At 40.3% G+C, this 27973-nt stretch overlaps 1 protein-coding gene across 3 annotated transcripts; it reads right to left on the bottom strand.

Moving 5' to 3' along the window:
- Positions 1–6687: 6687 nt before the first annotated feature.
- Positions 6688–27850, bottom strand: LOC146609602 (brevican core protein-like). Of its 3 annotated transcripts, XM_085346040.1 has the most exons (16): positions 27831–27850; positions 22813–22895; positions 22321–22698; positions 21691–21865; positions 20465–20592; positions 19775–20068; positions 17330–17697; positions 17005–17008; positions 15555–15781; positions 14630–15245; positions 8713–8820; positions 8349–8507; positions 8177–8259; positions 7262–7406; positions 6945–7127; positions 6688–6791 (listed from the first exon to the last, which is right to left on the bottom strand). In XM_085346040.1, the coding sequence occupies exons 1-16, from the start codon at positions 27848–27850 to the stop codon at positions 6688–6690; spliced, it is 3075 nt and encodes a 1024-aa protein (XP_085202166.1). The 3 variants fall into 3 exon arrangements, with proteins under 3 accessions (XP_085202166.1, XP_085202165.1, XP_085202164.1); XM_085346039.1 differs by lacking the exon at positions 27831–27850 and adding an exon at positions 24273–24286 and having other exon boundaries at positions 14630–15584; positions 15777–16471; positions 16846–17697; XM_085346038.1 differs by having other exon boundaries at positions 14630–16471; positions 16846–17697.
- Between the last annotated feature and the right edge of the window lie 123 nt (positions 27851–27973).

The raw sequence follows: 27973 nt of genomic DNA on the forward strand, positions 1-27973 counted from the left end.
TTGTTGCACCTCCACAGGTTCAAATTATAACCTATTTGTCTCCGTGTTCACACGGCTGCCTGTCAATCAGCTCTCCCACCCCCAGCGCAAATTGGTGCAGTGTGAAAACAGCCACTCCCTGATCCCCGTGGGGTCTAATTGGCTCGGATTTAAGAAGCCATTATATCAGTGGAGCTGATCTGAAAGCTGCAGTCTGCAGGCGGCCCGTACTTTTCATCGTGCTGAGAAACCGATACAGCTGCATCCAGCTGCTGCAGCCTCAGCCTGCACTCGCCTTACACTCCACAGAAGCTAACGACTCCTTCTGATATTTGTCACTGGCTGTTTGCAACGAATGATTAATTTTAAAAAGAATACTAGCTGACATATAATTCTAATCTTTAGTAATCAATACTGGAGGCAGGCCTAATTGTGTGTTTGGCTGTGACAGCGAGAAACAGTAAGGACTGAAAATTTTAAAAAAAGAGAGCGAGAGAGAGAAATGCTTGTGTTAGATATGTATTCATGAAACAGTGTATAGTGTTACAAACAAAAGAAAAAGCAGCACAGATGCTTCCTTATTTTATGTTTTATGAGAAATAACTGAACAAGAGCTTAGCCTTTAATGGCCATCACTGGCAGTCGTATGGTTTGCAGCATTGCACATTTAGAGCATGAAAAGTGCTTAACCAGTGACATTTTAGTCAAGAGCCGTGGTCTCAAACTGCTTTAAGCTCTAGTTTGAAGCAGTAAAACCAATGCATAATAACCTACGTTAAAAACACCCAAATAATTTTACTTTCTAGATTTTTTTGTGATATCATCCATTTACATTACAGACAATGAATGGATTAAGATCTCTTTTTAAAAAAGTGCAATTTACCATCTCAGTTTTCATTACTGGAAATGCTATTATCCTAACGCCATCATAAGGCTTAATGTGGTACATCATGCTGAGAGTAAAGTCTTTGTCAGTAACAGGCTGCAAAACTGGTGAGGATTCAGACCTGTGGATCACGTTAAATTAAATCTCATCCATTCCAATGATTCTGCTGCAAAATACACACGAACGTTCAAAAAAAGGTCATTCCCTCCTTCTCCGCAGTTCTGATCAGCTCACCGATTACTGTAAAATAAGCCTGAAATTCTTCAGTCTGTTTACTGAGGTCTATGTTCATTACTGTCTCTTAAGCACCTTTGAAAATGTAAATATGATTTTCTTTTTTTAAATGCAAAATTAAGAAAATGCAATTTGTAGACACACACACGCAATTACATGTCAGTTACATCCCTGAATATTGTAGTATTAAGTCCAGAAATCAGACACCCAAAACAAACAAATAAACAAACAAACAGAAAGCTTCTGCATTTTTCCAAATTGGAATTCAGAAGCACGAGCAGCAACAAAGGCTGTTTGTATCCCAGCGAGCTGTGATGGTGGGGTGAAGGAAGGGCTGTGGGTACAGCTCAGTGCCGAGGTTCCCAGCCAACTTGGCACGCCTTTTCAACTTCGCCCCCCCCACCCCCCTCTTTCTTTCTCTTACTTGTGCAGACGAACGCAATCGTGTTAAGTCTTGAAAGGATTGCCCGATCATTAGCGATATCTTCGGGGGTAAATCATCCTCCGTTTCTCCTGAAACTCTCAGCCGCCATCGCACATCGAATCGTGTAAAATCTGCCACACGTGATGTGGAGAAAGCTTTTCATTGAGAAAATTTGAAGAGCAATAATTCTTTATTTTGATATTTATGGTCTCATTTTTAACGTAAATGTTTTTTTTTTATTATTACATTTTATTTGCCTGTGGAAATAGTTTCACTCTGACTAGTAGCTGATTGGCTGATGGAAAGAAACCATTAAATTTGGGGGTTAATTTCAGTACAAACGTTTTCTATTTTTAGCTTTTAAAAATGTGGAGATTTCCCAAATTTCTGAGCTTTATAATCATTTAGGAAACACATATATTTAGTTCATACTGAGTTTTCAAGACTCAACTTACATGTATATATTTTAAAGGTTAAAATATTACCTATAAATGCCAAAAATAACCAATAATTGTAAAAAATAGTAACGGAGCTGAGCAAAACTGCCACAAAAAGTACTCTTCACTCAATTTTTGTCCCTTTGTTTCACTCCTCTCCCTGCACTTCTCTGCAGCAGTCACTTTTGGGCGTCAAGCGCCTCACACTTGAGGTTTGAGGAGGTGGTTCCTCAATTAGCGAGCCACGCGTCCCGTGGAAGAAAGAGGAACTCCATAAGCAGTCCTTAAAGCCTGGCCTCTGTTCACTCTCCCCTCACCCCATGACCTCGGGGGTCACAGGCCACAATGCGCTCCCGTCCGGAACGGTGTTATCGGCTCCACGACAAAGGGGACGGATACCGACCTCCCGCTTTCAGGCCGAGCTGTGTGAGGCTATTCAGGGCCTGAGAACTGTGGTCCTGCTCTGGCAGGGACACCACTCTCATCAGCTCTGCTCTGTGAATTCAGCTTCACCCCTCGATCACTTCAGATAGTACAGACCTGAACTGCACACACATATAGTGCACAGCAGGGAAGCTGCCTGGGGCAACTACAGACCTGTACGTGTGATCAGTGAGCAGCACTAATGAGGAACTGTTTCAAGCAGAAGTAAATCAATGGAAGTACTGGGAAAGAAAAGCAATTCCTGTTTTTCTTCACACAAAACTACTCTTTCAAAGTTACGTCAGTTGTGGCTGAAACCTCTACTTTTATCTTACTTTATTATTATCTAACTTTCTACTTTCTACTTTTAATTATTGTACTTTAACTGCAAATCTAAACTCCAAATAAATTATGATTTATTATAAATGGTTACGCTGGGATTTTACTGATTCCTTGAGGGCAAGCTATCCAATATAAATAGATAGATAGATAGTTTATTGATCCCACAGGGGAAATTATTGCGTTACAGCAGCGGAATAAACATTAAAACTAGTACAGTTTAAAATAAATAAGTGCCACAAGTGCATAGTGAGGGGCTTATAATGTGAGACGTGCAGTTTTTATATATACACAGCAGTGATAAAAAAGACAAAGAAAATAAAAAACAAATATAAAGTTGAAGATGAGGAAAAAGTAAGACTGACAACGTGCAAGAGAGTGGTGCAAATCTAAAAAACACAACTGCAAGAAAGTTAAATACAACATGTGTGTTTCACGTGTTACAGAAAGAAAATTCAACACTTGGAAGAGGTGGAGCAGACATATCCAAGTCTGTGCTTAGACATGTTTGCTTTTAAATAATCCCAAGATGTAACAAATATACTGAAACACACAAAGGTGTTGACATTAATAAAGCAGGTGAGTATCGTTGTGTTGAACGGCACACCAAGACAATTCTATACTTTTATACTTTCCTGCTAAACATCCTAAATGAACTGATTAATTTTTATTAGTAAAGGTTTTTAGCATAAATCAGAGTTCAGGCTTACACTGAAGATTAATTGGAAGTTTCAGCTTCCTTCTATCAGTAAATTAAAGGAAATACAAGAATAAGGAGATAAAACAGATTTTTAAACTGAACGCATTATAATCCACAGCAGTCTGAGGTATGACCTCGGTAGGTTGCAGATTAGAAATTCCCAAATGGATTATTCTCTATAGCTGCAAACGATTTTATTCCTTTTATTTCAAGAAACTTACTTGAAAGAAAGTGGTGGAAAATTCAAGGTAGAAGAAGATTTAACAAATACTGAGACTGCAGTGCCTGAGTCTCATAGCAGCTGTGTTTATTTGAGCCTTTCTGGTTATTAGTATGGCAGTCAGCGACACGTTTTTTGTTGTTGTTGTAAGTGCTCAGCTGTGACATTAAACACTCCATCGTCGTCTCCTGACAGTTTGCCATTTAGTCTCTCACGTGCAACAAATCGTGGAACAATGCTGCCACCTGGTGGTAGAAAAAAACTGTAACGTGCAGCATGTGAGCTATGATTGATCGCTTTGAAAAATACCGCTTGGTTAAAATTCTTTATTGTTATTAATTACAAATCGAGAAATAGAAACTTGGTGTATCTGCAATAATACTTACGGTAAATAATAATTAATTAATTACAATTATGTCTGTTTGCCCGTTTAAATGGCTCTCTCGACGCTTTTCACCTTTTACTTTGAAACGCTGCACATGCTAGCGTCCGAAAACACTCAGTTTCTCTTTCTCAATTATCACTGCACATTTGATTCACTGACACTTTAATCCGCTATAAAACAAAAAATTAAAAAAATAAATTAAAAATGCATTAAAACTTACTTTCTCGCTGTTATTGTTCCTCAATTTTCCTTACTTTCCCACCCGAAACCACGACACACATTTTGGTAGCCAATGAGCATTTAGATTGATCACTCGATTACCAATAGGAACGTCTATACAATCACCCCCCTCCCCCCCTGATTTTAGCAGCCACCTACGTTTAAACTAACCGGATTCACCTCATATCAGTTAATGCTGTCAATGTTTTGTGATTATTTTACTCTGCTGCAAGTAAAACTTCACTAAACTGCGTGAAATAAAAATGAGAGTCACACTGATTCTGTTTATGTACACGGCAGTGCTCACACGGCAGAAGAAAGCTGTGTTGAATTAAAATACCACAAAGTAACATTCATGTAGTAAATTTATAGTAGATGACTCCTGGGTGCACTAAATACGCATTAAACCCTGAGGAAATTTCAAAATAAGAGCTCTTCTTTTTCTTGGTTATTTTTTCTTAGACTTTACCTAATTTATCAAGAGTATTAAGAACAGCCTTTCCCTCATTTTTAACTTCACTGATCTGTATTTCTTTGAAATGATCATCTCGTCTAAAGAAAACTCGTCTAGCTTATGAATGAATTTGTGTAGTATCATAAATTAGTGTCACTAATTAAATTTCAGTCTCACCTGTTTAAAACTTGTCTCCAGTTTTTGATTTACTGACTGATATTTTTTCTTTTTCTTTCTCTGGTGATGGTATAGGAGAAACAGGTCACAATTCAGTAAGCTGCAAATATGAAGGTGATTTATTTCTAAAGAATGAGCAGCCATATTATCCTCAGAGTTTCCTTATGTTAACAAAAAAACCTAGTTAAAAACACAGTCTATAGTATATCTTACTAAAGTGGAATCACATAGAAACACAACAGAGTGTCAGCCGCTGCAGAAAACCAATATACAATTTTGAAAAACAAAGTACACCCTCGTTCATTTCAAAGGTTTTACATGTTAGAACATTAATTAGAACATTAATCATCTTCTTCTCAACAGGTCAAAATCGAGGTAATGAGGAAACTAAAAACATGAAATTACTCACCATTACATTATGTATTTAACAAATACTGAGCCAAGATACAGAATCAGCATGTGAAAAATCCCACCCCAAGTTCACCTGTACTGCAAGTACACTCTTACTGGTGTGTAATAACACAAATAATCATATCTTACCTGCAGTGGGTGTCTCAGAAAATTCAACCCAAGGTCAGATAGTGCAAGAAAAGAAAAAAAACCCCAAAGGCCTCACTTAACATGTTAAATCAAAGTCCATGACAGACAAATAACTGTGAAGCACGGTGGTGGAGGGCTAATGATTTGGGCTTGTTTGCATTCAGTGAGTCGACCATGAGCTCCTCTGTGTACCACAGTGTTGTAAAGTAAACTGTGAGGCCATCTGTCTGACAAATAAAGCTCAAACTGGGTCATGCAGCAGGACAGTGACCTCGAGCACAGCAACAAATCTCCAACAGAATGATTTAAGGTGTTGCAATGTTCACAGACTACTTCTGCATTCTGGCTTAGTTTTTAAATAAATACTGACACACTGTAATATGTCATGTGACGATGTTCATCTGAGGTTGTATTTAAATCAATTTAAGACCTGCTAAGGACCAGATGATTTTTTTAATGTCCTGATGCGGACAATCTCAGAACTGACAGAGGTGTACTTTTCCTTTCTCACGACTGTAGTTTCAGGTAACACACTGGCAGAAAATACAATACATGACATGAAGTCTACACACAGCACTGAAGGTGAAATAGGAGAAAGCTTTATTCTTTGCTCTGTTCTACAAAACTTTATTACAACATAAAGCTGACGAACAAAACTGCGTCTGCCGGACACGAAAAGTTTCTCTCTGGAAAATGCGGACATCATTTGAAAAGGACTCTATGTACAGTATTTATTGAGCGTTTGTTGAAGGTTCACTTTGGAGTTTTAGGAATCTTTGACAAAGAAGGAAGACGACACAAAGAACAGCAAAACATTTCTACTGGATACTTTACAAATGTCTCAAAGACTTTAGCACCATTTTGTTAAAAAGGTTCTTGATATAACAATGAGAAAAAATAGATTTAGAGCTGACCTGGTAACAAACAGTTCACACATTTATTTCTTTTCAGTCAAAGGGATTTAACAGGGAATCACTGGGAGAATTTTTGATTTTTTTTTTGCTAACTATTTAAGGCATACTTATCCAAACACGGTAGAAAATATTACAAAGGACAAGAAATAGGGCGTTTCATCTCCCTGCCTGTGCACTCAGTCTTGTTCTCATTGGCTGGTGGGAAGTTTTGCTTTGTGTCTTTTTGTGCGTCTGTGGGTTTTTTTTTTTATCCTGTTTTGATTGGTTCATTGGTAAAAAGCACCTGATTCTTTACACCCTGTCACGTTACAGTAACAAAGTTTGAGAAAGCAAGACAAGAAGAGCACGGCTGACTTTTAGAACCTGATGTCCCAGTACTGCAGCGTCGCTTTAGTGGCCTCAAAATCATCTTCGGCTGCAGCAAAATCGTTGTCGGTCGTTGACAGCAGGCCCCCGTCTTCTGAATTAGAAAAAAATCACCGTGGTTAAGACTGAATTTGCTCTTTTTTTCTTCTAATTTAACATTTATTAATCACTTCATATCAGCTATTAAAAGACGATTGAATATTAAATGTATGTTTCATGTCTTTTCTTGATTTTTCTCTTATCTCACCAGTCAAGCAGAGGATCTGCGGCCTCTCCCAGAACCCTCCAGACAGACACCTGATCAGGGGGTTAAACCTCTGCTGGAAGCCCTCTGCGCATCGATAGCGCACCACGGCGTTGGTCTCGTAAGTCTGTCGAGCTTTTCCATATATGGAGGCATTTCTGACCCTTGGTGGTGGTCCACAGGAGGCTGTGGGAGGAGTTAAGATGCTTAAGTGCCTTCTCTGGGCTAGAATAAGTAGAAAACAGCTCGAAGCATCAAGCTCACGAGGGAGTTAATGAGTAATGAAGTGCTCTTAATGATGTCCCATTAGTGTTACTCACAGGTGCCTTTCTTGCAGGTGTATGAAAGGTGATAGTTGCAGGGCACATCGCTCCAGCGTCCGTTATCGTGCCACACCATCACCACACAGTCCTCTCCGGAGAGAAAGTAGCTGTCTGGCTGACCCCTGTACCAATTCTCATAAAGCTGTGAGGTATGTGTTATGTATGTTATTTTTATGTGTATACAAAGAAACAATAATCACAATAGAAATAGTTGAAAAAGCATAATATACATAATGTTTTCATTCTCCTCTTCTTCTTTGAGGTAGTTAATATTTAATAGTCTGGTGCCTTCCTGCATCCTGCTTGGTTTGTGTCTTACATAAGAGGTTTCAAAAAGAAAAACATAAACAGCAAAACTCGTTATGATAATAGATTTTCATTCATGATCATCCTGGCCATCATAAATAATAACCTACAGATGTGCTACTTTCAGATGCTCCCTTATTCACAAGGGGTCGCTGGATTCCTCACTGTTTTCACTGTCTTTTTTTTTCCCTTGTTGTTTGTGCTACCACTTGACATAATTGCCTTTTAGGTTCAATTTTACGGTCACATCTCAGTGCCTGCCTAGCAAATGCATCAGTGTTTCATTCCCCGTCACCCTCAGATGTTCTAGAACCCAGAAAAATGTAACTAAGCACAGGTGCTGGATAGCATGCAATCTGACATCAAAACTTCCAAGTAACTTAAATAGACTACAAGGCAACTAAAATTAATCACGAAGCAAACACAAAGAAACAATATATTTTAGTTATCGTGGCTGCAAAAGAAAAAGAATCTTGATAAATAGAAAGTAGATCTTAATTAATACACCGGGTGTCTGGTTCTCCAGTTTGAGCATTTCCCTGTTTTTGTTTTTTTGTACTCTGCAGTTTTGTTTTGTTTTTTGCACACATAATAAAACCTCCTCACCAGTGGGTTCCCATCAGACCAGTGGAAATCATCCTCAATGGTCTTGTCATTCAGACCGGTCCACTGGTATTCCTTGTAGTTGTCTGTTGACCAAGAAGTGGAATTGAATTTATGAGGAAAGAAATGAAAGCCACATTGTTTTCTCGTTCCCAAATGTGTTAAGGAAACCTACTGTTGATGTAAGCCTGTTCTTCAGGGGTTATTATGGACACCAGGTGAGCTCCCATCATGCGGCAATGCTGCTCTGCAGCCTCCCAGCTCAGACGCTGGCTGAAGTGTCGATAGCAGAAACCATGAAATTTATCCCAGCCCGGTTCACATCGCTCCCGGTCTGAAAACATCACAGAGAAGAGAACAGGACAGCCAAACCAACAAGAGTCTTCAGATGTATCTGCAGGCTTTTATACTGAATAATTATATAATTTTCACTTCAGGCTGCATTGTAAGAAAATTACTGCTTGGCTTATTTTTGTTTGGAAACTTCTGGCTGATTCCCATCATATGTAACGTCCATTAAAGAGCAGAAGCGAGCTCACCGGCCTGACAGAAGTTTCCTTCATACGTCGGCAAACAGAGGCATTTAATGTGACCACCTCTGTCCGTGCAGGTGCCTCCGTTAAGACAGGGGTTGAGCAAACAGGCATCTGAAACACAACAGAGGGCAACTTTAAATCACTGTGCACCTGAAACCACTGGTCAAAGACTCATTTGTTATGTAACTGAATAATTACACATGTACAGGAAGACAGCCTTCATTTATGTGTAAGTCTAATTGGTGCCTGTGTTAATTAGAAGGCAGTTGAAGCACGTATGCTGACATTAGGTAAACAGCTGTAAGTAAATGTAGCAGGAACCATTTAGAAACTAAAGGGCATCAGGGTCGATGTTAGCCAACAGATGGCAGCAGAGGAGAACCTTTACAGCGTGGCCTGAGAGGGAAAAATCGTCAAATCTTCTTCTGGCATGTGTGCGATGCTTCCTTCTCTTTCTTCTTCATTTCTTCATTAGTAATAAACGCTCTCAAAAATCTTGTGGAAGAGGGAATCTAGACATGGATGTATTAATGTTGGGGGGGTGGGGGTTGTTTCCTATAATATGGAGCCCTGTGGTTCTAACAATTAAAAAAAGGGCCCACTGGTCATTTTATTAAGCGGTATGCACTGATTTGCTGGTGTGCCAGTGGTACAATGAACTCTTTTGTTTGCTTTGTTTACCATTTTAATCAAAAGATGAGATGATGAGATGAGAAAAACATGCCCTTTTTAAAGTCATTGGACAGTAATATTCAACTGACCACCTTCTGACCTGCTGCTGCTTTTCATTAAAATGTTGAATTGTGTACATTTATAAGTGAAAATTTTAAAAAGATGAAAAAAACTAAAGAAACACCCTTCAGCCGTGCTAAATGTTGACATTGCATAGTTTGTCCACCAGAAGGCACTCTGCAAATTCCCTGTTTGCATCACATGTCTGCAAAAACATAAAAGTATTCACAGCCTTTGCATTGACACTGAAAATTTAGCTACGTTACATACTGTTTCCACTGTTCATCAAAGTCAGACATTTTTACAACTTAGTTGGAGTCCACTTGTGGTGCATTAAGTTGACTGGAAACAATTTAGAAAGACACAACTGTCTTTATAAGGTCTCTTAGCTAACAGCGCATGCCAGAGCACAAACCAAGCCATGAAGTCCAAAGAACTGTCTGTAGAGCGCCAAGACAGGATTGTATCAGGATTGTACCAATGAGCACAGTGGCCTCCATCAACCGTAAATGGGAGAAATTTGGAACCACCAGGACTCAGAATTAGCCTCCTGGCCAATCTGAACGATTGGGGTAGACAGGCCTTAATCATTGAGGTGACCAAGAATCCACTCTGTTCACATTGACAGAGTAACAGCATTACCCTGTGAGGACAACCATTTGTGCAGCACTCCACCAGTCAGGCCTGTATGGTAGAGCGGCCAGACTGAAACCACTGCTCAGTAGGAGGCACATGAGGGCATACTTGGAGTTTGCTAAAAGGCAACTAAACTTTTTAACCTGAACATGAAGTGCCATGTCTGGAAGAAACCAAACAGAATTCATCACATGGACAATAACATCCGTAGAGTGAAGCATGGTGGTGGTAGCATCATGCTGGGATGTTTTTCAGCAGCAGGAACTGGGAGAGTAGTCAGGGTCAAGGGAAATAAGGATACTGCAATGTACAGAGACATCCTTGTTGATAACCTGCTCCAGAGTACTGTGGACCTTGGACATCTTCTATCAGGACAAATACCCTCGGCACTAACTCAAGAAACAAAGGAGTGCCTTCGGGATCACTCTGTGAATGTTCTTAATTAGTTCAGCCAGAGCCCAGTCTTCAACCCAAGATCTGAAAATGACTGCGGACCGATGCTCCCCATCCAGCCCGATGGAGCTCCAGAAGTTCTGCAAAGAAAAAAACTGTCCAAAAACAGGTGTGCCCAGTTTGTAGCATCATAGTCAAAAAGAGGCTTTAAGTGCTACTAAAGGTTCTTCAAAAAAGTCGTAAGCAAAGGCTGTGAGTACTTATGTACATGTTATATTTTTGATTTTTGATTTTTAATAAGTTTGCAAAAATTTCAAGCAAACTTTTTTCACTTTGTCATTATGGGGTATTGTATGTAGAATTTCAATGTCAAAAAAGGAATTTAGTGGGTTTTGGAATAATGCTGTAACAGGACAAAACGTGGAACAAGTGAAGCACTGTGAATACTTCGTGTGTACTGTATATTTATCCATTTTCCTAACTGCTTATCTAGTTCTGGGTCTGCAGGGGGGTTGGGGAATGTCTACTGGCATCTTGTTATATTTATCACAATCAGATGATATCTAAAGAGAAAAACACTTCTGAAGCTTCATTTTGCTTTTCTAAATTTGTAAAACAAAGGAAAAACGAAACCATGAGTGTTCAAGCTGGAATTAAACATTTTACAAGTGGATTTGGTTTGTTTGCTTCCTTTGACACCCTGTAAACAAGAACTATGTGCTGCCTGTCATTATCCCCACATATTGCTCTCTTCAGAAATCTCTTTCATTGCTCAGATCGTGTGTATGAAAGGTAATAACTGCTTTACACGAATCAAATGAGATTCACATGCACTCAAAGTTAAACCATCATTCAGTTTTGATGAAGAATACACAGATGGTGGATGGAAAACCACTGAGGTGCCTTTCAAGTCTTACCTATCAAAAAATGAAACTTTATACTGTGACGGTGTTCACATCTGAGACTTGTTTTTGTTTGTTTTTCAACAGAAACAGAGTTTAGATTCACGGCTCCATCTGTGAGCCGATTTCCTTCCCTTTTGTCAAACAACACAACAATAACTTGTCTGCAGACGACAATGCAAGGCTAGTAATTTCAATTACTGAATGATTGATGACTTTCTCATTGTGTTTCTCTGCCTCCTTTCCTCTTTAGGCTGCCGACTGCAGTATTTTATCACCATGAAGAGTCCATTGTATAAAGATCATTATTCACCCCAAAAAAGGCTTAATTATGGTGCTGAAGCTGAAATTATGTATGAGAAATAGGAAAGGCTTCTGCATGCACTAATCTATGTAATACTGAGGTTTTTGGGGGGAAGGCAAACAGTTTGGATGCTTGAAAATTGTCTTGTAATAGAAGTGCAGCTTGGAGAATGCACATGTTTTCCATATTTTTCATCTTTATGAGTCCATTTGTGGAGTAAAACCATGAAAAGCTTACTTACTTACTTAAAATATATAAACTTTACTTAACCTCCTAGGACCTGGCATCCACATGTGTTGTATGTGGACATCACATTTTGGGCTGTCTAAACCAAAATACAAAATTTTGCTCTACAAGGGCCTAATATCCACTTACGAGGACATTATACTTCCACTGCGCTATCGAAATTTAAAATGAATGTCCTCATATGTGGATCTCATTTTTCTCATAAACAAAAATCAGGTAAAAAAAAATCTGGTAATTCTTTGTTTTTTTATATTCATCAGGTCCCAATCAGCCCAAACAGCAAAGAGAAATTAAAAATGCATGCCATGAAAGAGTTCAGGTCTCAGGAGGTTAAAACAACAGCAAGTAAAGCCCGCTTGGGTCCAAATTAAAGTAATAAGGTTTGGCATATGGCGGCCACAGACTATTGTGACTATTGAGTGTGGAGGAGATACCAGTACACATGTTTTTCGGTGAGGAGAGCTGGACAGGGCTGTAGATGGGCATTAAGCCAACAGCAAAATAATTTCTGCTCCAATGTGGATGGAGGAACAGGAGAAGCACTATCAAAAACCTTAACCTCCTGCAGGTTACTTATGTGCGTGTTTCTGATCAAACCATCAGATCCAGACTCCATGAGGGTGGCGTGACAGTACAGCATCTTTTACTGGGACTTGTGCTCACAGCTCAGCATCGTACAACTCAATTGGCATTTGCCAGAGAACACCAGTACTGGCAGGTCCACCACTGTAGCCGTTTTCACCTCACAAAAAAGAGCAGGTTCACACTGAGCTTCTGTGACAGAGGCGAAAAAGTCTGGAAAAGCTGTGACAAACATTACGCATTCTGGTTTGAGAGTGGGTGGCCGGTGTGTATAGGCAGTTATTGGGGAACCAATGCGTTGATGCCATTGATTTACCCACACATCCCCCAGACCTGAATCTTATTGAGAGCCTCTGAGATTCAGGTCTGGGAGTAGATCCCCCACAACACCACCTGCCATCGAGTCAGGAGCATGACCAGACATTGTCACATTGTCAGGAGTGCACATGGGGCAATAAACATTACTGCTACATCATGAGACAAGTTGGATCCGACTGTGATTTTGATTTTTTTTAACGTTTTTTTTGCTGTGATTTCGAATCTACAGTTCTCAATTTCGTTTACCTCGAATTCTACATTCAGTAAAGATTTTTAGTGTAAATATTTTGTTTCTCAAGATCCACACGATATCTTAGTTTTTTTTCAAAAGTTGAATTATTCTGAATAGTGTTTGACTTACAATATTAACATACACCAGGTTGTCAGTGGCCTTTATTGACATACCCACATGGAAATCTTAATAGAAGAACTCTGAGGTCGACTTTTTCCAGTTTCTGAAACTGTGCTTAATGAAATGCAAGTCAAGCCTTAAATGGTTTGTTGGTGACCTGGTGGATGTTAAGAGCTTAAAAGCAGCTTTTCTCTTAAATAAGTTTCCATCCTAAATTTCCCATATTTCTTGAAGTTGAGTCCACAATGGCAGCTGCTTCTTTTGAAGATTCAATAAACCCGATTATATGGAAGCCAAGTGCTCCAATGGAAAAATAAAGTGCAGTTTTAAATAAGAGAATTAAAATTCAAAAATATTTCATTTAAAAGATGAATTTAAAACCATGAGAACTGTGTTTTATGTTTGTTTGTTTGTTTTGTGGAACAAATAAGCTTCCATACAATGCATCAATATCCACAGCTGCCACATGAAGTCAAAAAAACGAATGTACCAAAGGGAAGGAATATAAAGTAATGCATTTATCAACTTGTGGTAAGACAAGAAACCAATAAAGATTTGTTGCCTTTATCATTATTAGACCTAAAAACACAATACAAATCTAGAACAACTGTGATTAAACAACAATTTTTAAGTCGAGTATGAAACATTAATGACAAAAGGACACGTGAACATGTTGCTAAATGCAAACACTCGTGCAATCTACAATGAAAAGGTTTTGTGCTTGTAAACATAATAATCTGTGCTTTTTGTACCACAGTGACTAAAACAGCAATGAAAAGGAAGAAAGAAAATCAGTTAAGACTTAAATATAAAGCATTACTGCAGCTTCATTGGTCAGTGCTGTTACATTCAAAGTAATTGTTACTTTCCAGAGAACGATTAAGTCCCTTATTATGTTGCTTCCCAATTAATGGAAAAGATACTATGAAAATTGAAAGATAGCAAGAAGAAAATGATTTTATAATATCTTTTGCACCTGTTTGGTCCAGAGATGGATGATTTACAAATAAAATCTGATGAATTTAGCTATAACCATCACTCTGGCAGGTCCTCACTGGAGAAGAAACCCGTCATTCAAAAACACTAGTAAATACAGTACTTCACAGAAGTCATTCTTTGGATGAGGAAAAAACATCATGCATAACAAGACTGGACTGTGGACAAATGTCAAATGGGAGCTGTCCCAGTGTGAGAATCTTGGAGGGTAGAGCGGGGGAGTCACAAGGAGAGGAGTAAGGAGTGTTTAAGGGGAAGTGGGAAGAGTCAGAAGGGTGAGTGGGCTTGCTGAGACAACAGGTGAAAAAAACGTGGGAAGTCATTTGAAAAGCAGGACGGGTGTTTTACAGAAAATGGAGCAGAGGCAGGTTGGGCAGAGGAAAGACGAGGAGTTTTAGTGCATCACTGTGTCGAGCAGGAAGAGGACGGTTAGACTGATGAAAGTGGCATTAACATTACCTGAAGATTTCCCAGTACCGCCTACGGCTGCCCTCTCATTGGGCATGATAAGCAGAGTTGGCGGCTGGGTGAAAGTAATGTCAACATCTTCCAGAGCGTGACCCACTGGTGGTATCAACATTTTGGGGGTGGTGGTGGTTGGGCTCCAGGTGTGTCTGGACCGGTGTGTGGTGGTGGTGGTGGTAGCTGCGGTTGTGGTTGTGGTGGCGACAGTGGTCGTCTTTGTGGGCTTTGTACCTCGAGAAGAACTTGAAGCTGCTGTGGAGGTTTTTTGGCTGTACTCATTGCGAGATTCTTGGGGTTGAGTTGTGCTGGTCAACAGATCCCACTTGGATGTTTGAGAACTGGAAGGAAAGATGGCGAAGTCCTCAGAGGCATCAGTTTTCTCTTGAGATGTCGGGGAAACATTAGTTTCATCTTCGAGGGTCGGGGCAACAGTAGCCTCTTCTTCAAAGACACGGATTGGGATAACGTTGGCTTCGTCTTCATCAAGCACAACAGTTTGGGAAAAATCACTATCTTCTTCTAGGGCTGAGGAAACATCAGCTTCTTTCTCAGTAAAAAGAGCTGTGCTAACATTAGCTTGTTCATAGACATGGGTTGAAGAAGTGTTAGCCTTTTCTTCATACTCAAAGGAAGGAGCAACATTAGCTTGTTCAAAGACTCGAGCTGAGGACATGTTAGCCTTTTCTTCATACTCAAAGGAAGGAGCAACATTAGCTTGCTCAAAGACTCGAGCTGAGGACGTGTTAGCCTTTTCTTCATACTCAAAGGAAGGAGCAACATTAGCTTGTTCAAAGACTCGAGCTGAGGACGTGTTAGCCTTTTCTTCATACTCAAAGGTAGTAGAAACATTAGCTTCTTCTTCAAGGGTTGAAGAGGTGTTGGCTTTTTCTTCATACTCAAAGGTAGGAGAAATATTGGCTTCTTTTTCAAGAGCTGAGGAAGTGTTAGCCTTTTCTTGCAAGCTAATGTTTGAGGAAAGATTAGGTTCTTTTTCAAGGACAATAGTTGGGAGAACATCAGCTTCCTCTTTAAGGGTTAAAGAAGCATTTATCTTTTCTTCATACTCAAAGGTAGGCGTAATATTAGCTTCATCTTTAAAAACAGCAGTTGGGACAGCATTACTTTCATGGGCTGAGGAAACATTTTCTTCAAAATCAACCGTTGGAGAAACAATGTTCTCTTCTTCAAAATTTAAAGAAAAATTTGCTTCTTTTTGAAGAGCAAGGGTTGGGGAAATTTTTATTTCTTTTTCCAGAGAAACGGAAATGTTGGCTTCCTCTTCAAGAGTTAAAGACACTTCACCTTCAAAGGTTGGAGCAAATTTTATGTCTTCTTGAAGGGTGGTCCTAAGTGTATCAGGTACATGACCACTTGCTTCTTCATAAGTATCGGTCACAGTATCCAAATACATTCTGTAGCCTGATGTTAGATATAGTGCTGTGGGCGAACTGGTGGATGAGTGAGAAGTGTTTGAGACGTCTGGAGAGCGAGTGGTAACTGAACTTGCTCCAGACACTTGCAGGTCTTCAGATTTTGATGTGGGCAGCATTTTATCCTCATTTTCCAAACTGAGCGTGTCTTCAATTTCTAAGCTTGCACTTCCCTCCTGTTTAGAGTTGGGGGACTCCCACAGCTGTGAGGCTGTAGAAAGAATATCCAAGCCCAGTTTGTCAGAAAGGGGTGACTGAGATGAGGCTGTCAAATGTGGAACCACTGTCTGAGGTTCAGCATGGGTGCTGCTGGCAGAAGCAATGGGAGACGGGTGAGTGGTGAAGCCAGAAGTTGAGGAATCTGATGTGGAGATGAAACTGGCTGGACTCATATCGAGTTTGCTTTCTGGAAAAGAGCATAGAACATTATGGGATTACATATTGTTTTTGAGAAGTATATTTAATTGCTTGGATGAGAAAAATTAGAAGAAACAATAAGTCTACTGTCAATCTCTGACCTTCAGACCAAAACGATTAGAAACAGGAAAACAGCTAGCTTTTCAGAAGGTAACAAAATCTGCCCTCTTCACATAGGTGACCAAACTCTAGGACGTTACAGCTCTTAGCCAGAAGGTAGTCCAGAATATAACCCTTTTAGTTCTTCTATTATAATAAAAAACATAAAATGTGACATGGATATCTCATGCTAGCCTAACTCTTGACAAGAAAGTAATTTATCTAAGATAATAATGTTTGAACTTTTGTGGGACATGCACATACCTTCAGAAATATCTCCAGAACCATCCAAAGGAGCCCACACTGAGGTTAGCACCTCCGGAGTAGATTCAGTAGTTTGGGATAATTGTGTAAGAAGTGTTGCCTCTTCTTCTTCTTCTTTTGAGGCCTCAGTTGGGGGAAACATCTGCTCAGAGTCTACACGGGTCTCCTCCAGCTCCACTTCAACCATGGGGTTAAGGGTTAAAGTAGTAGCCTCCAATAAACTGTCCTCTTTAGTACGGTTGCTGTCGGTCTCACTGTAGTTGGGTTCTGATTTGTTAAAAGACAGGGTGGTCTGTTGTACTTCTTTGGTCTCATTCAGAGTTCCAGATGGCTCTGTGTTTACTTCAATATTTGTGTCTGGCTCTGTCTGGTTCTGCATCTCAGGCTCAAATGTGGGTCTTTCAGACTGCTGAAAGGTGAGACTCGAGTTCTGGCTGGAATATGTTTCATTGTAATCAGTGGGCAGAAATGATGTGTTCTCTGCTGAATTGTGGGTTTCTGTGATAGTGCTGCTCATCAGTGCTGTAGGATGCTGGGAATCGTAGCTCATTTCTGTGGGAGATAAAGTTTGGTCGAGCGGCTCGTGTAGTGCAGGCGTTGTGTGGAGGGGAGACTCTGTTGTGTCTGATATCAGCATTGGGTGTGTATCAACCGGGCTTTCTGTAGTTACAGAGACAGTAAAATAAGGCAATGATTCAAGCATGCTCTGGGCCTCTCGCTCCACCTGTTCTGCTAGTTGGTTCAACTGAATTTCTTGATATTTTTCCGTAAGAATAACAACATTGTGTTCAATGTCTTCAGGTTCTGTGCCCACATAGTCCATCGGAGAGTCAGTGGAAGCATTTCTGTTTTCTGCAGAGAGCAGACAAACAATTAAATGTAACATGTGAAATATGGAACAAACAAATCTAGTTATGCTTTCTTTCTTGTTAAATATGCACTACATATTGTTCCAACATCATATTTTTATTCCCTTCTAGAGTAGCTTTTCATGAGTCATAACAGTCAAAATAATGCTTATTTATCTGATGATGGGCTTTGATATGAACTCTCAGTTCATTCTCTGTCTAAATCAATATGTTTGGGCCCATCTCCCTTCAAGCCAAGTTTCAAGCTGTGTTTGAGATTACCAGGTTATCTTCATATACAGATGCCATCATATACAGTGGCTTGCAAAAGTATTCGGCCCACTTGAACTTTCCCACATTTTGTCACATTACATCCACAAACATGAATCAATTTTATTGGAATTCCACGTGAAAGACCGATACAAAGTGGTGTACACGTGAGAAGTGGAACGAAAATCAGACATGATTACAAACATTTTTTACAAATAAATAACTGCAAAGTGGCGAGTGCGTAATTATTCAGCCCCCTTTGGTCTGGGTGCAGTCAGTTGCCCATAGACATTGCCTGATGAGTGCTAATGACTAAATAGAGTGCACCTGTGTGTAATCTAATGTCAGTACAAATACAGCTGCTCTGTGACGGCCTCAGAGGTTGTCTAAGAGAATATTAGGAGCAACAACACCATGAAGTCCAAAGAACACACCAGACAGGTCAGGAATAAAGTTATTGAGAAATATAAAGCAGGCTTAGGCTACAAAAAGATTTCCCAAGCCTTGAATATCCCACGGAGCATTGTTCAAGCGATCATTCAGAAATGATCCCCAAGACAAGGCCGTCCACCTAAACTCACAGGCTGAACAAGGAGAGCACTGATCAGAAATGCAGCCAAGAGGCCCATGGTGACTCTGGACGAGCTGCAGAGATCTACAGCTCAGGTGGGGGAATCTGTCCATAGGACAACTATTAGTCGTGCATTGCACAAAGTTGGCCTTTATGGAAGAGTGGCAAGAAGAAAGCCATTGTTAACAGAAAACCATAAGAAGTCCTGTTTGCAGTTTGCCACAAGCCATGTGGGGGACACAGCAAACATGTGGAAGAAGGTGCTCTGATCAGATGAGACCAAAATGGAACTTTTAGGCCAAAATGCAAAACGCTACGTGTGGCGGAAAACTATCACTGCACATCACTCTGAACACACCATCCCCACTGTCAAATATGGTGGTGGCAGCATCATGCTCTGGGGGTGCTTCTCTTCAGCAGGGACAGGGAAGTTGATGGGAAGATGGATGGAGCCAAATACAGGGCAATCTTGGAAGAAAACCTCTTTGAGTCTGCAAAAGACTTGAGACTGGGGCGGAGGTTCACCTTCCAGCAGGACAACGACCCAAACATAAAGCCAGGGCAACAATGGAATGGTTTAACACAAAACATATCCATGTGTTAGAATGGCCCAGTCAAAGTCCAGATCTAAATCCAGCCAAGAATCTGTGGCAAGATCTGAAAACTGCTGTTCACAAACGCTGTCCATCTAATCTGACTGGAGCTGTTTTGGAAAGAAGAATGGGCAAGGATTTCAGTCTCTAGATGTGCAAAGCTGGTTGAGACATACCCTAAAAGACTGGCAGCTGTAATTGCAGCAAAGGTGGTTCTACAAAGTATTGACTCAGGGGGCTGAATAATTACGCACACCCCACTTTTCAGTTATTTATTTGTAAAAAATGTTTGGACTCATGTATGATTTTTGTTCCACTTCTCACGTGTTCAAATAAAATTGATTCATGTTTGTGGCTGTAATGTGACAAAATGTGGGAAAGTTCAAGGGGGCCGAATACTTTTGCAAGCCACTGTAGATTACAGACCAGACCTTTTTGAAGCCAGGTATTTATTGCAATCTGAAGCAGGATGTTATTATATCAAACTGTGGCCTTGTTAAATCAGATCAAATTAGAGAAACTGTATTAATCCCAGGGAGAAACTGAGTAAATACGAGCCAAAAAAGGGAAAATCATAAAAGGTCCACTTTAGAGTTTTTGTCAAATTAACAATCAACAGTTTGCATTTAAAGGCACAACATTATCACCTTTGAAACAGTAAACATCATGAAGGCTGGATGGCTCTGGGAAGCCAGTCTGGTTGCTGAATTGGTAGAGAGTTTTGACGCCAGGCAGAGCACCCCCACAGCGTTCCCTTGGGGTTATGATGGGGTACCGTACGCTGCCATCAGACAGCCAGCCAGGGCTGCAATGGTCCAGTCTTTCACTCCAAGCCAAGTAAAGCTGTGCTGTTGTAGCCAGCTCTGCCCCTGCAGCTCTGCAGTACGACTGCGCTTCATTAAATGTTAATTGCTGTGGGATGAAGTCATGGAAAACCTCCCCTACAGACAGAAAATTTGTTCAGTCTTTTACTTTTTCTGGATACAAGTGAGTAAAATGCTGGCACATAATGGCACGACTGCAATTATGTGCCAGTCTTAATTTATAATGGATATTTGTATATAGTAAGTGGCATGTTTTTATCTGATGTGACGCATGACATTTCACTACAGAAAGTAAAAACATATAATTATATGTTTGAACTAAATAAAATCATTGTAATAGTTATTGTCCATCACAGATCCCTAATGCCGTTTTCCAAATGTAAAATGTATAATTTGACTTACTGACAAATTAGGCCAGATGTATCATTATTGCATTAAGCCTACTGGCAAAAAAACAAAAAACCCAAATCCTACTATTTACATATAGAAGTTATTAAACTGTTAAATTCCTACCATTAATTTCGTCTACATAACAATAAACATCGAACAGATCATCTGGATCCATTGTCCCATAGTTTCTCACTCCTGGTTGCCCATCCATGTCTCCATAGCAGCCTTCACGAGGCACTTGGATTGGATACCTGCAACAAAGCAGCAAAACAACCATCATCCTCACTTAAGACTCGACAAACATGTGACATAACATCAATGCTGCATTTGGCGATAGCTTGGTAAATCTGCAACATTACCAACTGGTAATGTTATGACACGTTTACTCTGTGGCCACTCAATAACCAGCTCACACATGGGTACTTATAGAGCAACACAAATATAATGTATTTACATATAACAATAACTATATACAATAACTATAATGTTATTTAAGAGTCTGGGTGTTTTTTTTTATCATACTAAAAGGCCTACATGCCCATGCTACTTTATTGTTTCCTTTGTTTATGCTGATGGATGGATGGTAGGTAATACAGGATTTCATAACTCCACTCCACTCCAACTCCAATTTACCTATGTATATCGACAACATGCATATAATGGCATGCCATTTTGATCTTGTGGGTTTGACACATAGTTTCAAATCTCATTGCCTTAAGTACATTTATACAGTTATTTAACTGACATTACATTTTTGATATAGTCTCTAAATACAGTAAACTAGTTTTGTGGGTCCCTTGCAATACTCAGGTGCTGTTCTACTATATAAAATGTTTTTTTACATCATTGTTAGATGGTGTCATTCATATAAATTAGATTTTATTGTCATGAGCCTCTTTTACTGTATGGGTGTATGTTTAACAGAAATGAATATTGCACTATACAGTTAAAGAGGGTGGACAGTGTGTTGCTAATGAAGTTGTTATAGGTGCATAAATGGGTCAGTTTAGAGGTTGGTGAGTGGTTTCTTATGTTAGGTAAGTATAATATGACATTGTTTTGTAATGTTGCTACCATAGTAAGATAATTTTGTTTGTATTGAGATGTGAAGCACACCTGAGGGGCAGGTGGAGAACGGTACCGCTATACTTTGTAAGTAAGCAACCTCTGAAACACTGTCTGACCGATGAAGACGTCAGTGATTACAAACTTATATCAAGAAGTCGAGTAAAACAACAAAAACATCTATATCAGCTGCATGAGCCTGTAAGATATGTTTTATCTATCTCTGTCTTTTTAATAAGTTGTACTGTGAGCATGATACAGAGGGCACACAGGTGATGAAATACCTGACAGACTGGTCTGCGAGCCAGCCCGCGTCACACTGCTCATATCCGTCGTAATAAGATGCAAGCAGCTGGTCGGCGGTGGCGATTCGTGCCCCGATGGCCTCACAAGCCCTCTGGGCCTGATGGAAGGTGAAGGCATACCGACCCAAAGCATCTCTGTAGTGGAACACAACACCTAAAAACACACACAGCATGCACATAATAACATACCTACAAATACATTAACTGCATTACCTGTTTCAACTGTTTTAAGTCAATAATTTGGAAAAGCTCCAGGAACAAAGACATCTTACTAAATGGAAAGAAACTGAGCTGGAAACTGAGCTACACAACTAGAAACAACTCATTAATTATCATTACACAGAGGATTGGGTATCTTTGGGTTCAGGCAGTTTTCAGTGGATTCTACTAAGATGAGAGATTCAGATATTTTCTTACCAAAATCACAGTGTGGAACCAATAATCAAACTGCGATATGATTTCAAAACACAGGAGTTTTAGCAGAGTCAGTATCCTTCTTGTGGTTTTTCTTTCTTTTTCTGAGAATTGTAGTTAAAAAACACAGTCTCTAATAATTCTGTGTAATCTACCCCAAACTTTACTAATGAGCCATGTCTTTCATCGCGTTACCTTTGACCTTGAGCTCCACGAGGTCACTGGCGTCCTCCAGGCCCTGCTGCACCTCGCAGCGGTAGTGAGCCGAGTCGCTGGAGCGCAGATCTCCCAACCAAAGTGACGCATCATCAGGGAAGGAGGTGTAGTTGAGCAACGCCGCTCGGTCTCGGTACGTTTCATTGACCTTCACCTTGTGACCCTGTACCACTAAGATCTGCGTTTCAACCCCCCTTGATATGACTGACCACTTGACCCTCGGTACAACAGGCGTCGCGGAGGTGGAGTTGGAGATGGGGGACAGAGACACCACACAAGGGATGGAAATGGAGCTGCTCAGTGGAGCAACAACTGGTCCTGAGTGGGGGATGCTCACGTGGAGCTGCTCCACCTCATCTGGAAATTAATAAAAAGAAAAGAAAAGTGAATCATGCTCCCACTTCTCAATGCACTTTTGTAGTCTCTGTTTATGGAATCAAAAAGTGATCAGGGGAAATGTAGACACCGTACCGTATGTGTACCGTAGAGTTTGGGTGGGAAAGGCCAGTGTGAGATGGCAGACTGCATAAAGAAGTGGAAGTATCTGCACATGTCTGTGGAGATTAAAAAGGCAAACACAATAAAATATTAATAAAATGAAGAAGAAAAGCAGATATTTTTCTTCCAATTTCACAAATATGTAGAATTAAATAAAAATGGATTTTTAATAAGTACAATGATTTCTGACATCGGAGGTCATATGTTGTGTCGGTTCATCTTATCTTATCTAACCTATAAGAAGGAACAAATGTCCCAGACACATAAGAAAACTGAGGGATTCAGTTTCAGTTTTCAGGATATCAGTTGAAAGACTGAAATAACTATCCATATTATATTGAACAGACTTGGTGTTATCCCGCTGACATAAAGGAGCTGTAATAATGTTTTATTAGCTGCACAAATGTAATTTCTATCCCATAAAATGTCAGAAACAGGTCTCAGTATAATACCAGAGCTTTTAAATTTACCATAAACTTGGCCTCAACACATCAGTGAAACTGCTTCAACAAACACTGAGCATTATGGTTCTCATAAAACTACAATTTACAGCAGGCCTTTTTCCTATAAGTCAGGATTAGTTTTAGCTGAGCACACTAGAAAACTGGCAACAGAGTTTAAACATTAAAAAAATACAATAACTATAAAATTTTGTGAGAAAGACCTTTTGTTTTAAGTTGTAACTTTGGAGCAGAAGCTCTGAGTAAAACACACGTGTCCCAAAAAAAGCTCAGCCATACAGTATAAAAGACCAACTTCTCTGGTTTTCGAAAGGAAGCTGGAAGCAGAGGTTCCTGACCACAATTCATTCATCACCTCCAGGAGCTAATGACACGGCGTTTCAGCCCAGCGGCATCCTGCCAGTTCTCCGTCACCAGCCTGGCCCTGTTATTAACCCAGCAGCCGTGGCAAGACATCCACAGCGACTTCACACAACCTCCTGATTGGGCCGTCATTGAAAAACAATTAAATACTGGACAGTTTCAACAGTCGTCAAGGTGTTTCATCAGTATTCCTGTCAGTGTCATATTCAACCAACCTCACACTTCACCAGAAACACTGATAGTGCAAGGTTAGACCTTTAATCTTGCTACCTAAAGTTGTCGGATAAGAAATTTCTTTTATTATAAAACAGAAATTTTACACTGTACAATACAAGTCTTTATAGTATTAACTTCAGCCACAACACTTGAAGTTGGAGTAAATACCATTAATAATCTCATTATACTGCAATGTTCTGCTCAGCCTAAACGAACAGCACAGCACGATGGCAGCACTCTCCCCCAACAGAAGAATGCTCTCTGCAACAGCATAACTAGACTGAGCATCAACGACAGACGCCTAAATAATCCTGATCGCATTAAGACCCAGCCCACAAACCACAGGACCCAGAGGATTCCCTGGTCTCCTTCTGTGCCCAAATGGGTCAGAACTGTTTTGGCACCATGACGAGGATGTGTACAATGTGAGGCTGGTGGTAATAACCGGTGGCACCATTGCAAAGCAAGCAATCTGACTGTATATTGCTGTACAAAAAAAACATAGAAACACAGTTCAAGCACTGTAAAAACCTGTGACGCCTGCTTGTGTTTTCTTTCAAAAGAAAGTTTAGTATTTACAGTATACCGAGTGATTAACTGACATAGTGGGAGAAGCAGAAACTTAAAATTGTGGCAGAGGCCACAATTTTCATGCCACACATGTCATTTTATCACTGACTCATAGGAAAATTAGTCTTTTTTCAAATGCTCTGTTCCTCCAAGTCAACAGACTTGCACTTTTAGATCTCAAGGCATCTGAGTGATCGAGGGTTTCTGGAGAAAAATGAAAGTGATCTCTATTTCTATCTCACCCCTGCGACCACAATTTTAACATCAGAAACATTAAAAAAAAATTACAGATACTGTGGAGCAATGACTTGGGATCCTTATGCTTTTTAAACCTGTGTAGAGGATATAAGCAGTTTCACAAGAGGTGAGCGAAGCTTGTTTGAGAGATTTGGACGGTTGGATACTCTGAGTTACACAAAATGCCATGACCATGGTAACTAACCGGGCTTGAGCGACACAGGTGGAAGCAACTGACAGCTGGTGGACATTTGATTGGTGGATTTAAATTTCCTCTCTCCCTCTCGCTCTCTAATCAGCATGACTATCCGGTGCCTAACAGGATCTCTGTTTCTTAGTGGAAGACCAGTGTGTTTTTACAATGCCAAATTTTAAACCCCAACCCAGCGCAGACAATCCAACACATCGAGTCCAGCAGTAGCAACAATCACACCACTGATAATCTTAAATTTTTACTGTTCTTGTAATGACGGAGATCACAATCTCCGTCATTAACAGCTAAGGAAGGTGGAGCTTTTGCACTGATTAGTGCTTTGCTGATACCACCGATCCAATAAAGCTGTAATTTGCAAAGAGCGTTAAAGATGATGGTTTAAACAGCCATATATGTTATCACATCACTTAGTTTTTTCCATAAACTTTCTCAATATGAGCCTCAGAGCCTCTAGTTGTCTTCTGCAAGGTACGGTACTACAAGAATTGACCTCCTGTATATCAAGTAGATCCCTGGTAAGGAGTCGGCACACACAGCTCAGTAACTTGTGTCACATTAAATGGCCTTCTTTGATGGTAGAATAACTGTTGTCTGTTTTCTTGCCAGCTGGGTGGACTCCATGATGCTGGTATCACTATTAGTATTCTTGAGAAGACGTTTCACAAAAAAAGCGAGGAGCGGGCCAAGAGGACAGCTGCACACTGTGCTTTCACTTCATACCAAGTCCCTTACAAAGGGCTTCAGGGAAAATTAAAGGACAGGGCACTGGCACACTTGCTTGCTTTTTCTCTTTTCTTTCTTTCACCCCTTTCATTGATGGAGAAGGAAGTTTCAAAGCACTAAGAATCATTCTAGGGCAGGCTTTGTACAAAAGAAAGGGCCACATTAAGACCCCGCACACTGATTCAAATGGTATAATGTGACAGTGTGCTTAAATACCGGTTTGTGCTTTCAGATTGATGACAGCAGAGAAAATCCTAGTTGCTGCTGGTTGTTTTGTGCCGTCTTTAGATCGCATTTTTCGGCCTCGCCTTCGCCAAGCACTTTGCAGGTCTGCTTGTTTTAGTGAGGTTAGCAGTGAAGACAAGTCAAGCTGAAATCAATGCCACCCACTGCAGCTACGGCCCACAAACTGCAGCCAGCACTCTATCCAAAAGGGCAACTAATCCAGAATCTTCTGTGGAATAATCAGCTACAGACTAACGCATTTATGGAAAAGAAAACATAAGAAATTGGCGTTAAATAAACCTCATCAACTTTATGCAAACATCCCTGTCAGTGCTGCACAGACATTCCTCTGCAGCCTGCATCAGTGTCAATGCACACAAACCAGGAAGAGGCTCCTGATCCCAGTTTAGCCAGCTCAGACATGTCAGTTTGACTGATGTGCTGTAAACTCGGAGGAGTGCTGAGCTGGAACTGGCTTTAGGAGGGATATGTCCAGGATAAAACAGAACAGGGTCCCATAAAAATGCACAGTTTTTGCAACTATGGTCTATTTGTTGTCTTCTTTTCTTCTCCTTCTTTTAATATTTAAGATTTCAGTTTTCAGACTACATGTAAACAGAAGTTAAATGTAACATAAAGCAGCCTGTTCATTTATTTCAACTTCTTTTCTTTTTCTAGTGTATGAAAAAATTATTTAAGCACAGAGTTTATACTCTATCCAGCAGCTGCTTCCTAATGCAATTAACATTGAACAAGATGTTTGACCTGGAAGAAGTTTAAACCATATTAACTAAATCAATTTTATTTATTGGCCCTACACACCAGAACTCTGGTCAGCAGCTGGATATTCAGTTGGACAGTTGTGATTGAATAACTGACTCCCACAAGTATACATTCTTGCTGCTATTTGCCTTAATAACAAATCCATTTATGTTGATGACATTTGCCTGACCTAAACCAGACAGAAACCACTTTTACATCCAGCTCAAAACAAATAAACTTAATGTCAGTCTTTACTTCATTTGGAGACCTTGGCAGGGTCAAAGGAGGTGATTCAGTTCAGAAACATCAAACCCAGACTTTGAATATAAACACTGGCTACTGTACACTTAACAGCAGAGCGAGTTGGTAAATGAGGCTATTCACTCAGCACCACACCTCCAACTCCCTACATCATCAGTGGTCTGTCTCCTGTCTACAAGATTACCACTTTGGAAGAGCCACCCACCAGCTGATTCACCACCCACTTTGTCTGGGAACAAATTAAAGTGTGTTTTGCGCAAACACCTGATCCTAGGCTTGACTCAGTGGATCCACAGATGAAGCTCAGCCTGTACAGCTGTCCTTTTATACACAGGAGGCAATTTCCGCTTGTGTTCAGGATCAGGTGGGCTCTGCTTTCTGAGACGCATCACTTTCTTCGTTCAGGGCAAACATGCCCAGGAGTCAGGCACCTGCAGTTTGAGCTCAAATCTGCACTCAAATACTCAGATACACAGACTCTACTAAAGTAGCTTTGCATGAGCGATAGTTAGAAACACTGCAAAGTCTTTCAGCTTACCTGCTTTCTGAAACAAGCTCCTTCCCTTTTAGAGAAGAACCCCTTTAAATAAATCTTATTTTGACTGGCTGCCCCTCTCAAGAAGAAGGTCTTTGTAGGAGTCCAAATTGATAGTAAATGCGTTTAAAATAGCCCGTTATCCTTCCTTTACCTTTATAGGTGTGCATGCGTAAAACACGGAAACACGGTTTAAACACAGTGGGGGACAGCAGTTTACAATTAATTTTAGGACCTTTCGGAGAACATCAATTACTACAGCGCAATTAAGTGGCAATGAGTATAATTGTCTTTAATCATACGTCCATTTAAACTGACACAGGAGATTCAAAAGAACTTTGGAAAGACCAAATCGCATCATCTACTGCGTATCATTGACCCATCGACCTTAAGGGAGAGAAAGAGACAGAGACGGTAAGCCTACCGGATGACTCTCAGCAGCATCTCAGCTGATGCAGGTTGCACTTCTTTGCTGTAAAGAGTATTTTCCGTGAGCGCCTGTCAGCGTGCTGCAGTGCGACTGTCCTGTCACGGGAAAAGCGGCTCTGGATGCTCTGCGCAGGTAAA

The sequence above is a fragment of the Diplotaxodon limnothrissa genome, linkage group LG22 (genome assembly GCF_057381915.1).
Source record: "Diplotaxodon limnothrissa isolate DT_005_m linkage group LG22, D_limnothrissa_male_GT1.1, whole genome shotgun sequence".
NCBI classification, from domain to species: domain Eukaryota; kingdom Metazoa; phylum Chordata; class Actinopteri; order Cichliformes; family Cichlidae; genus Diplotaxodon; species Diplotaxodon limnothrissa.